The 13,724-nt window shown below is 34.2% G+C and overlaps 1 protein-coding gene across 2 annotated transcripts in view; it reads right to left on the bottom strand.

Annotated features, from left to right (window-relative positions):
• The window catches only part of LOC114338980 (kelch-like ECH-associated protein 1), a 253,837-nt gene that overhangs the window by 91,367 nt on the left and 148,746 nt on the right, over positions 1–13,724 (bottom strand). Inside the window, exon 1 of one of the 2 annotated variants that reach the window (XM_028289608.2) lies at positions 2,215–2,480. The exons of the other annotated variant lie outside the window; for it this stretch is intronic. Within the exon in view, the coding sequence (XP_028145409.1) occupies positions 2,215–2,252 (38 nt within the window). The 5' untranslated portion in view covers positions 2,253–2,480. Of the gene's footprint in view, positions 1–2,214; positions 2,481–13,724 lie in introns of those variants that run through there. 2 annotated transcript variants of the gene reach the window in all.

Raw genomic sequence — 13,724 nt, 5'->3', positions numbered from 1 at the left:
ATATCGAAAATTATTATGATAAAAAGTTGTTTGGAATTAAAAACTAAGATCAAATATGCAATTACATGCTTCTAATAAAAAAAATTTTTTTTCGCAAATTTATGGATACCCAACATCGTTTTTAATTATTACAAATATGATAACTCGTTTATTATTCATTTTACGAAAAAAAGTTATTCTTCATAAAAAGCTTTGCATGGTCTAAAATCTAAGACACAACCATGATATATCAACTTTTATTAATTTTATACGAGGTGTGTCAAAAAATATGAAATTCGCTCAAGATTATAGTACTTTTATATTTCACAATATTTCAATTAGAAGGATGTAATTGCATATTGAAACATAGTTTTTAATTCTAAACAACTTTTTTAATAACTGTTTTTAAAATTGTGAAAAATAAAGGTACTTTACTCTTGAGTGAAATTCATATTTTTTGACATACCTCGTATAAAATTAATAAAATGTGACATCTGATGGTTGCATCTGCGGTCTTAGGACATAGAGAGCTTTTTATAAAGAATACATTTTTTTCGTAAAAGTAATAATAAAAGAGTTATCGTATGTGCAATAAATAAAAACGAAGTTAGTATCAATAAATTTGAGAAAAATTTGGAAAATATTTTTTTCCAATTAGAAGCATGTAATTGCATATTTGATCTTAGTTTTATTTCCAAACAACTTTTCATAACAAGAATTTTCGATATTGAGAGAAATAAAGGTACTTTACTCTTGAACAAAGTTCATATTTTTTGACATACCTCGTATAATATTGACAAAATTTGATATATGATGATTGAATCTTAGGTTTTAGAGCATGCAGAACTTTTTATAAAGAATAACTTTTTTTCGTAAAATGAATAACAAAAAAGTTTCCCATATGTTTCCAACTTAAGTAGACACGCTGTATATTTTTTAAATGGTGGGCCAAGGATAATCTGTTACATTTAACGCCCTATTTCCAAATGTTTGGATTTTTATTCTCGTTTTTTTAATATATTTCAACTTTTTGTACTTTACATCCCATATATCATTTATTCTGGGGCATGTTCTCTCCCATTTCTCTTTTGTCCAAACAAATTAAGTATATAACTTCAGCTGTGCTTTTTTAAATGCTTCATCGACTTCATTTTCTTTAAAAGAAGATGCTTATTAAATTTTGAATCCGAACATCTACGGTCCCTCAGCTGAGACGAAATTATAAGTTAAGTATATTCACTTGCAGATAGACATCTTACACAGGCCCGCCGAGAGGGCGGTAGAGCCGGTAGCCGGGATTGTATTAATGCAGTTTACGAAAATCATCTCTATTGTGGAAAAAATTCAAAATGCTAATTTTTTTGAATAAATTCGGTAAAATAGGTCTGGATCCCGCGTATAAAAAAAAAGTTGATTAATAGCAAGCTGAAAATTTGTTAATAGCTTAAGGGTGTCTAGTCGGACAAACTTTGATATATGGGAACACTGGAACAGGGGAAGTTTTAATTGGGGAACAGGTTAAAAATTTGGAACGGTCATACCACGAAAACGGCACATGTATTTTGTCCGACAGAACAAACTTAAACTCTCCGAACAGAGATTAAACTCTCATGCAAAAATCAGACTGCTATTTATCACCAAATGCGCGTTTTAATGAGTGGAACATGTAGAATATGTCAAATGACAGGAATTATGACAGGTGATAAATAGCAGTCTGATTTTTGCATGAGAGTTTAATCTCTGTTCGGAGAGTTTAAGTCTGTTCTGTCGGACAAAAGTAAACATGAAGTAACAAGTGAAGAGTAAACATAAAGTAAAACCGGAAATGTGACGTTATGTACGGCATACATGCATTAGGGGCTCTTTTTATAAACATTGAATTTATTAAAAAAAAACAAATTAGGATTTTGAAAATTTCTATAATAGGGCAATAATTAAACGCATTAGACAATTAGACACAGGTCCCCAGGTAAAAAAGGGCTTCGGTAAAAAGTAAAATAATAAAGGGAAAGTAAAATAAAAACGGGAATAGGTACGTCTTTGGTCGACGCCGCCGGGTCGTCCATAAAATTTACCAACTCTACCGCCCTCTCTCGGCAGGTCTGCCAGGAAGACAAAATGGTTTCAAATATGTGATTATCCACTTATTAAAAAGTTGCTACATCATCCTAACGTACCTAATGTAAGGACTACTGTACTCAAAAGCATATAACTTTATTGTAAAACTGAACATACCGTACGTTATCGGCTACGGTATCCTTATATTGAACCATTAGTATCACAATAAATAATAAATAAACACTAAACTGTGACTAGAATAATTATCACAATTACTGACGTATAGCACCACGAGTTTTTTCAAACGATTCTCATATTTGTACAAATACGGTAACCACACAACACTGAGACTGAGCGAACGAGCGGCGGTCCCATACACATGCAGAACATCGCTCCGCCTCCAATAATCTAATCGCGGGCTCCGGTTGTTGACGGTGATGATGACTTTCACAAAACGCACCAAGAAAACATTCAACACTTTTTGGAAGTACGATAATTCGTACTTTGGTATCCTGCGGAACAACATTGTTTTCGCATAATAATTGCCGGTAATGCAGAACAGCAGGATATACACTGTGTCTCAAAAGTAACTCACAAAATTGATAATTTTGTTCCTGTTCGAGTTAAAAACAAAACAAAAACAGGTAAATTTTTATTCCAGGTTATTTATAACGTTCTTCGCCTTCCGGTTCCCAGTTTCAACCTTCGTCGGTCGTTCCATTCGCCAGGGTGAAGGTTCCTTTCCGACATTGCCTTCTGAATGCCGCCTCACTAGGATTGTTTCGGCCCTCCTCTCTTCCTTCTTTCTCTTGTCGTCCATTTTAAAAGTTGTTGTTTTGGCAACCTGTCGTCCTCCTTTCTTTCAACATGACCTTATTAGATCAATTGTCTCCTTCAAATTTCGTCTATGATGGATGACTTGACTCCCATTATATTTCTGATTTGGTCATTTTGTATTGTTTCAAGCCTTAATTTTCTAGGAGATCTTCTCCAGAAATCCATTTCTAATGCAAGTAGGCGTCGTTCCAAGGATTTAGTAAGTTGCCATGTTTCTCATTCATAGAGCACTATACTTTTATAGATGGAGTTAAAGGTGAGATGTTTTCTTTGATAACATAGTTCTTTAGATCCTAGTACCGGATTTAGGCATGTCGGGGTTTCTAGGAATACATAGGTCTCAGCTCTGCCAGAAGAGTAGCGAGGATAAATAAAAACTAGAAAAGGTCGGCTAGAAGAAATATCCCCGAACACAAATTCAGGTCCTTGAAGTATGAGGGCTGGATCGACGTGCTAGCAACTCGTCATTCGGAAAACGTTTTAAATATGCTACAAATTTTGGTATTTCGCCTCGGAATTTGGATGGATTAAAATGACGACGAAGATTGCAACGGAAACGGACATTGAGAATAGCTACATGAAACGTATAATATAAGGTATCAGAAATAAATAAAAGGAAGTGTTATCGGAACTTGGAATAATTGAAATCGATATCTGTGTATTGACGGTAACGAAAAAGTTGGTAACTATACGCAAAATTTACAGCGGTAACAAAGAATAATAGAGTAAAACGGGGTGTAGCTGGACTGTGTCGGATTTACCACTAGGCCGACTAGGCCGCGGCCTAGGGCCGCAAGCAAAAGGGGGCCGCAGCGTTTTGTAAACAAAAACTTTTTTGGTAAAAAAATTGAATTTTTACTTTCCAAAATTAATTAATAATTACCACTACTGTAAATCGAGTACATTACTTTTGTACTATCTCTCTTGTCGTTTCACCATTACTGAGTATCGTGGTCTTTTCCAATATTCTTAACAATTTTTCTCCATTGGTCTGTATCTTCAGCTGCTCTAAGAGTTTCGCAGAATGAGCTTCCAGCTGAATTCTTAATTTGGTCAAATCATCTAGTTGGTGATCGTCCTCTTGATCTTCTCCCCGAAACGTTTCCAGAAACAATTATTAATCTCTCCAAACTATGGTCACCTCTGCGAACCACGTGGCCGAAGAATTGCAGAATTCGTTGCAGACATTTTTTGGACAGCCATTTTTTAATCTCCAGTTGGTTTAGAATGGAAACGTTTGTCCTATGAGCTGTCCAAGGTATGCGCAGCATTCTTCTCCAGCACCAAATCTCAAAGACATCAATTCTTTGGCGTTCGCGTGCGCGAAGAGTCCAAGTCTCTGCTCCGAACAGAAATATTGAGAATATATTAATTCCTACTTCTTCCAAGTAATTTGTCATGATTCTTCCGGTATGCGGCCGTACATTATCAGGCATAAAGACGAAATTGTCCGCAATAAATGGACCAAATGGAACTACTGCTTCTGGCAAAACATCCTCTATATACCGGTGAGCGTTCAGGGGGCCATTGATGAAAATAAGTTCAGTTCGAGTTTCAAATGGCATTCCAGCTCAAACCATGACAATACCACTGCCAAACTTTCTTCTCTGGGACATACAAGCTTGGGAATATCTTTCATTTTCCGTCTCCAAACTCTCTCCTGTTCATCGCCAGACTTCAAACAGAACCGCGATTTATCAGTAACAAGAATCCGGCTCCAATCCTGTATATCCCAGTTAGGCCTGGATCTCGCGTACAAAAAAAAGTTAATTAATAGCAAGCTGGAAATGTGTTAATAGCTTAAGAGCAAACAGTAGTGATCAACAGGTAGCAACAAACGCATTCCAAGATTGCGGCTCTAATTTTGAATATTTTATCGAGATATTTGGCACACATATTCGTAATATAATAAAGAATGGCGGTACAGAGTCCAATTTCAGAAATATGTTAGTATCTGGAAATTACTCTATAACTAAATAAGATATTGAAAAAAGGAGCCTGTACCGCCATTAAGAAAGACAAAGAAATACACTTTCTTCAAATACACTTTTTTATCCCGTGCTTAGATTTTGTGTCACATTGGAACTACTAAAAATCGATTTTTTTATAACAAGAAATCGAACGTCACTGACTTGGCAACATTTCGCGCCTATGTGTATAAAAAAATTATTGTTTTTGATAGTATAAACGTCACTGTCAGTGTCGAATTACCGACGAACTGTTGCCTCACTTTTGAAAGTTCGCAGAACTTTCGCAATCTTGGACCGCGTTTGTTGCTACCTGTTGAACGCTACTGTGTGCTCTTAACGGTGTCTAGTCGGAAAAACTTTTGATGTACGGGAACACTGGAACAGGGGAAGTTTTAATTGTGGAACAGTTTAAAAATTTGGAACGTCAGATTACGAAAACGTACCATGTATTTTGGCAGACAGAACATCCATTTGATTTGTTACTCTTTCATTAAACTCTCATGAAAATATCAGCCTGCTATTGACCAACTTGATTCCTGTCATTTGACATGTTCTTTATGTTCCACTTATTAAAATGCCCAGTTGGTGATAAACATCAGTCTGATTTTTGCATGAGAGTTTAATGAAATGGTAACAAATCAATTGAAAGTTCTGTCCGACAAAATACATGGAACGTGTTCGTAGTCTGACGTTCCAAATTTTTAACCTGTTCCACAATTAAAACTTCCCCTGTTCCAGTGTTCCTATACATCAAAGTTTGTCGGACTAGACACCGTTAAGCTATTAACAAATTTTCAGCTTGCTATTAATCAACTTTTTTTGGTACGCAGGATCCAGGTCTAAGTGTTGATGTTATCGATCAAAAATTAATCGATTCCTACAGTGTCTGGGTTGTAATTCGGGAACAATAGCCAGCCTTCTTGATATTAGTGCTCTTTCATTGAGGTGTCTTCTAATCGTTCTCTCATTTACATTCACATTTCGAAGCTCCTGAAGACGGTCTCTTGCAGCATTGCAGTGAAATGGCGATTTCTCAAAAGTTCCATCAAAATAAAATGATCATCTCTTTGTGAGGTAGCTCTTTTACGACCGAAAACAGGTCGACGTGATTATTTAATACCAGTCTCTTAATAAAGCGATGGAAAACTCTTCGTACTGTAGTTCTCGGAATAGCTAAAGTTTCTGATACATATGCTTGACTTCTTCCGTCTTGTAGCAATGCAGTAATTCGAATAACATCTACTGTAGATAACATCATAATATCTAATTATTCACTTAGTCGAAATCCGCGTTTGAAAAGCTATATTACTGTTTAATTAAATGTTTTCAACTTAGAAGATAAATAGCGACTACCGAAAACAATGACATAAACGTCAAAACTAAGTCACATACTGTCAAAATCAAGCATACATGATCGCAATAAATATTTAAATTGAGACGCGATATGAAACAGTGCATAAAACTTCCAACGAATTTTTTATTTTCACAAAGGACATCGCACACATCTTATGGAAAATATAATGTCACTCAAATTCAATAAAATTTATACGATTAGATTAGTTTTAAATTAACGATCAATTCTTATCATTGCGCCAACTCTTAATTATGATTAATTACGGCGCAAATTGCAATTAAAGTTTATCGAAATCACATTTTTGGAGTCCATAAAATGTTAGTTACAATCATTATTGCTCTGAGTGCTATTCATAACAGCTTAAATCCCGCTGGGCCTAAGCTGATTAGTGAATCTAATCAGCTGATTTATGGAGTACCGAAAATCTGGGTATTTTAAAATATTTTTTCTCTCTCTAACTTATGTACCTACCCATTTGATTTCAGATTTATTTATATCAATTTCTGCTCTTATTTTTGAAAATAGAGAGTTGGCGCAATGATAAGATTTGATCGTTAATTTAAAACGAATCTATTGGTATAAATTTTATTGAATTTGAGTGACATTATATTTTCCATAAGATGTGTGCGATGTCCCATGTGTGTGATGATAGGGTGGCCACTTTTTTGCCGGTTAGCGTATATAAACAACACAATCTAATTAAAACAATCAACGTTCATATCGAAAATAAATATTAACGCTTGCCAGGGTATAGACTGACACAGAATAGGAAACAATGGTGGTATAGAAGGCTACAAATTGCAGGTGGATTGTGGAAAGTTCTAGGAATGTGTTGAATTAATGTAACTCGCACTGGCACAGGGCAGGGGCCCCGTGTGATCAGTTCACTTCCTTTCTTATCAAAGCGCCGGGATGACGGATGCAGCCCCCCTCCATCGTCACCGCTATTATTTTGTTTACATTATTTTAAGACTCAAATAGAACACTTTATTCATTTATGTTATGCTTTGTTTGTTGTACCAATTTTAAAAAGTAAAATTAAAATAAAAGTTATGTATTAATATGAAATGTGCTTTATGCTTTAATTACATAATTGTAAAGTTATCGGGGGCCGTTCGGGGTAATTTGGCCTAGAGCCGCAAGTACCCTAAATCCGGCACTGGCTGTACTCACTCAAACAAATACGTAACAAGCTCGCAAGAAGATAACGATCAAATTATCATGGTAGAGATGACGAAAAATGGCTATAATATAGTTATCATAGGGATTTATACCTCCAACGAAGATGCTACAGTAGAAATTGAATACACATTGAATACTTTCTGGAAGTACGATAATTCGTACTTTGGTATCCTACATAACAAGTCATTGTTTTCACATAATAATTGCCGGTAATGCAAGATATCAAGGATATGCACAGTGTCCCAGAAGTAACGCAAAATATTCATATATCTGGATCTGGAACAAACTTTGTTCCAAACAGATCAAGGTAAAAGAAAACACAACAGGTCGATTTTTTTTTAAATTATAATTTTTTTGTTGTAGATACTTCTAATTCTTTTTTTATATTTGTCGAAGTTATAAGTCAGAATTTTTATAATGGAACACTCTATATTTATTTGAAGAAATGAGTAGACCTTTCAACAAATTCAAATTTATGCCAATAGAAACCCTGAAGATAGCTTGCAGGATCTAGCAAAACCTAATCTGGCATGGTATATAGCACTCATAAATACCCGCGAATCGCAATATTTCTTGAAAGTGACTATATACGGGGGTGAATTCTGCGGTTATTCACCCTACTCAATTTAAGCCGATGCCTTATGATTTCTTTTGTCCAACAGTAGGTACAGTACAAAGACAGTCGTGAAAGTAGAAACGGCCACAGCGATATGCTGCCAAAAAAGGCAACAAATGAGCCTCTGCATTTTGCGCTGAAATGAAACATCGCCCGAGGATACCGATTGGTTCGACGAAGCCAAGTTTATGCTACTGGCTTAACTGGACATTTCCTTTGTCTGTTATCCGGATGCCTGTAATGAAAGAATTTGCTAATTTATGTTATGTAGGATGTGATGATGAATCAGATGAATTGTGTATAGTTGTGTCCATTTAAAATCAAAAGTCGTTCCTGTAAAACTACATTCAAATATTGCATGACGAAGGATCTTTGCTACGTCAATTTTGGAACATTACGTGCCCTACCTGGGGAGTTTATTGTACCATGACTTGTGTCTGTATGAGTAGGTTTATGAAATATGGAGAACTCATGTTTGTTTTGCAGACTGGTAAGTTGTTACATCTAGAAAGTTTATGGACTGATTCTGTTCTGTTTTTATTGTAAACTCAGTATTCCTATGGAATGAATTATATTAATGTATTATAAACATTGGTCAAGTTGCCAGTTAGTTCCTATAAAGCATACTAGTATATCGTTGGTATACTGCGAAAACCAGGTAAATGCCGAAATACCGAAACCGAGAAAAAACGTTTTTAAAGTTTAGTGTTTTATTTTGAATTAAGAGGACAACTTGTGTTTGATATTCGGTATTCTAGTAAAAGATGCATATATAAGAAATGATATTCTATCATTAGTTTGAAAAAGTTAAGACACGTAGCTGATTAAACCTAAATTTAAGATGGAGATGCGGTCACTTACCTGGTTTTACCTTTAATTCTAAATTAATCAGTTACCCTTAAAATAACACATTTATAACAAATATAATAAACCAAATATAATATTTTGTAGTTTTGTGATCGGAATATGAGGCTTTAACTAGTTAATAGCAATGTTTTTAGAGATTAGTCGATAATTATAACATTTAACTGGTTTTCCCTGAACATTTTATTCAGAGCTGTTTGTAGTTATATGGATATTATTTACATAAATGATAGGCAGTTTTATAGAAAAAACAAATTTATTTTGAACGTGTTACAGATACAAGAAAATAATATTACTATGCGTATAGATTATTGTAGTCACTGAAAGCAGAATCTGACAAGATGCCATTGGCATCGTAAAATATGATACCACCTGTTATATTCCTCCGGTATCACTCCCTTATCAAATAGCTGTAACAAATCTCGTGTTTTTTGCTATGCTAGTTGACGAAGTTCTATCATAAAGTTGTTTAAGTTTTTATCGACTAACATAAGCATGCTTATGTTAGTTGATAACTCAGCTTGCTTTTTCTTGTTGACTGCCGTGCAGTATCAATAAGGAAATGAAGCTTGGTGACGCGTCATAATTGAAATGGATTCTGTTTGTCTCTTCTTTCACGAATCTCATCTTTTTATCTTTAACCACATTATTTTTTCGGCGTTTTGGTCTTTTGTTCGGTTTTTAATTAGAGTGTGCGACAATTTTTTTAAATCATAAAAGTCGTAGTACGTATTTAAAATGTTTACACTTGTATGGTTCTATACATACTTTTTGATCACTGACCTTGACATTTTTAGTTTCCCTTGCATTTTGCAAAAACAGACAAGTAATCTGCCATACCATAGAGAGATCTGATTTCTAGCGGTTTAGATGACTGCTATGTATAGGGTCAACTTCCATACAAGATTGTCCCACTCTAAAAATTTATGTCACGATACTGTCCTCCACAGGTATAAGAAAATACACTTATTTCACTTGCTTACATATTCTGGGACACACTTTGATAAGTAGTTGAGTATAATGCTTTCTATTTCAGAACTTCCTCGTCTACCGTTAATTTCTGACCAGGCAAAACGGTAAGCTACATTTGGTAATGCGGCTTCATTTACACACAAATATATGAATTGTCCAGTTAATCTGGAATCTGTAGTATAGCCTGTAGATCGAAAGTGATTGAAACAAAATTCCGTTGTTGATTAGAGCTTTTCTTATCATTTCGTTTTTCGAGATTCCATACTTCTTTTTTTCTGATGTTGTCTGTAAGTGTTTTCTAAATCCGGTTTCTTAGTTGGATTAGCCATATCATAATATGATAGGGCTAATAAATATTATTTGTTACAAACTAAGCATTGATCTTATTTAGGACAAAAAAGCTTAAATTATAGTCGTTAGAAAATATTTTTCGGTATGTAATTTCGCTAATACCTTCCGGTTTCTTCAGCTGACAATCATTTACATAAAGTTGATACATTTTCCTTATACTCAAATTTTTGTCCAAATACCTACGCTTCGAACTTTGGCGAATATAATGTGGGACCATGGTTAGAAAAGACTCAATATGAGCTTTCACAATTTTGCGTTTTTCATTGCTTGTTTTATCTGGCAGTATAATATGCTTGCCTCTTGCCCGTATCTGCATAACAACATAGAATATCAATTTTTCTTATGACATATTGCATTAACGACGCTGATATACAAAGTGTCTTACAAAAAAACTTCTCACATACCTGTACCTCTTGACCATTCAATGAAACATAGTCGATATTATCGATTTTACCAGTCGATATGAATGAGAAATTTTAATAAAATATACATGTAAAATGTATTAAAGGCATTTATTACCTTTTTACTGAATATGGCATACAGCAGTAGAAATATATTGTTGTCAGGCAAAATAATATATGTGCGCTTACTTGGTATTACATGCAACAGAACTTTAATTTTGTGAAAGTAAGTAACGATCTATTGTTTTACTTGAAAATGAAAAGTTGGTTATGTGTAACTTATTTGTATATCACAAAAATTATCTGCTGAATGGTAAGTCGTATCATTTACTGGGTTTTACCTGTATGTAGAGCGTAAAAAGCTGAGAATTTTGGTATACTTAACTCAATATTTTAAAATTTGTCATTTACCTGGTTTTCGCAGTATACCGACGATATCATCCACGGATCTCCACCAATATAAGAACTGTTTGAATATGGGATGTTTTAAAATCGTTGTTTCTAGATAGTTCATAAAAATATCTCTGATAGCAATGGGTTTAGAGGAATATTTAACTTGACATATCACAAGAAGACAGTTTTAGAACCTTTTTACCAGAAGGTTTCTCAGAACAGGATGATTACATTTCTGTTTATGACATATTTTTATGTTTTATAAGTACGTACCGTCAAACTAGTAAACAAGATGAAAAACACATGTCATTTTTGTTTTTCAAAGTTTCATTATCTATATGCAGATATTATAGATTAGTTAACGCTACAATATGTGATTTATCACTGTTTATAAAACTATATTAAGAAATTGCGTTTATCTGATAAGCAAATAATTTTGCTTTCATCACAAAGTTTATGTATTAAGGGGCCAGGGGAAAAACAGCATTTATCACATCATGGACAAACTGAAATAGTGCTAATTAATGGCAAATTTCTTAAGAAAGTAGTATTATTTAAAGCCAAATATAATATAATAAAACATTTTTTGATTAGCTGTAAGTAGTCGGCTGTGTACGAGCCCCTTCCCATTTCAGTTGGCCCACCTTTGGAATGTGCAGTTTATGACGATTACCATAAACAAGTGATAATCAACATATTTTTATAAGTTCTCATATTAATTATTATTGCATTTTTTACTAATATTTATTGAACACATTACCCTTATGGCTTTTTTATTTATTTCAAACAATAATAAAAAAATCGATAAATCGTGGCTTTTGATTCAATTACATCAACATACATTGATTTTTTCATAATTATCTTAAAATCAGAGTTAGGCTATGGAAAATGATATCAAAACAATTGTCAATTAATGTCAAATATATTTTGTGATATTATAAAGCCTATTGCCGTTTGTCGGGATAAATAGTATAGTATAGTTGATCCAAAAGATGGCATAACCCAGACATCCAAAGTGAAAGTTATCCTTCAACACAAAATTGTTCTATATGGCCCACACAATGTCCAGCAAAAAGTCACACCATTTTGAGCGTCGGGTTGGGGGGGGGGGGGGAAAGGGGGGAGAAATCGGTAAATTCGTAGTTTAAGTTTTTCGCCAATATTTCTAAAACTATGCGGTTTAGCATGAACAACCCTCTATACAAAATTGTTCTACATTAAATTTGAAATAAAAAAGGCTCTATGCATAATCTTTCTAAAATGAATGGTTCCAAAGTTACGGAGGTAGTATAGTATAACTGGTCAAAAAAAGGCCTAACCCAAACATCCAAAGTAAAAGTTTTCCTCCAACACGTTTTCCTCCATATTGTTCAGTAAAATGTTACACCATTTTGAGCGTCCGGTTTGGGAGGGAGGTGGGAGAAAAGCCGCTAAATTAGTAGTTTTTTTACGTTTTTCGTCAATATTTCTAAAACTATGCTTTAGCATAAACAATGTTCTACATAAAATTTAAAACAAAAAATGTTATATACATAACTGTTATAAAATCAACGGTTCCAGAGTTACGGAGGGTGAAAAGTCGAGGTTTTCGATACTTTTTATATTTGTTGGGCAATATTTATGATATAACTATACCAAAAACCCAGACATCCAAAGTGAAAGTTATCCTCCAACACCAAATTATTCTATATGGTCCACCTAATGTTCAGAAAAAAGTCACACCATTTTGAGCGTCGGGTTTGGGGGGGGGAGAGGGGGGAGAAATCGCTAAATATAAAAAGTATTGAAAACCTCCACTTTTCACCCTTCGTAATTCTGGAACCGCTGATTTTATAACAATTATGTATAGAACCTTTTTTGTTTTAAATTTTATGTAGAACATTTTTCTATAGAACATTCCTTATGCTAAAGCATAGTTTTAGAAATATTGACGAAAAGCGTAAAAAATCTACTAATTTACCGACTTCTCCCCCATCTCCCCCCCAAACCGGACGCTCAAAATGGTGTAACTTTTTACTGAACAATATGTGGACCATATAGAACAATTTGGTGTTGAAGGAAAACTTTTACTTTGGATGTCTGGGTTAGGCCTTTTTTTGGACCAATTATACTATACTACCTCCGTAACTTTGGAACCGTTTTAACGTTTTGGAAACATTTTAGAAGGGTTATGCATAGGGCCTTTTTTATTTCAAATTAATTGTAGAACAATTTTGTGTAGAGTGTTGTTCATGCTAAACCGCTTAGTTTTAGAAATATTGACGAAAAACGTAAAAAACTACGAATTTGCAGATTTCTCCCCCCTCTCCACCCCAAACCCGACGCTCAAAATGGTATGACTTTTTCTGAACATTATGTGGACCATATAGAACAATTTGGTGTTGGAGGATAACTTTCACTTTGGATGTCTGGGTTTAGGTCTAACTATACCATACTAAAAGTCATCGATGGGAATGAGTGAAGGTAAAGTTATGGATGAGAACATTTGTTCAATCATCAATCGATTTTTTAATTCTCGAAAATCAATTCGAAAATCGCGAATATGTTTCAATTGTCACAGTATAGTGTAAGAAATATAGTTAGGAGATACAAAACCTCAGGTTTTGTCATTACAAAACCTATAAATATAGGAAAAAGTAAAATAAGCGAAGTAGATAGAAGGGGATTAAGACGCATTATAGTGAAAAACCGACGTGCAACTTATCTAGATTTAAGTAGTTTTTGGAATAAACTGGTTGAAACACACA

This window comes from Diabrotica virgifera, chromosome 2 (genome assembly GCF_917563875.1).
Source record: "Diabrotica virgifera virgifera chromosome 2, PGI_DIABVI_V3a".
NCBI classification, from domain to species: domain Eukaryota; kingdom Metazoa; phylum Arthropoda; class Insecta; order Coleoptera; family Chrysomelidae; genus Diabrotica; species Diabrotica virgifera.
Note: the sequence above shows the minus strand (reverse complement) of the source record. Positions and strands in the feature narration are given on the sequence as shown.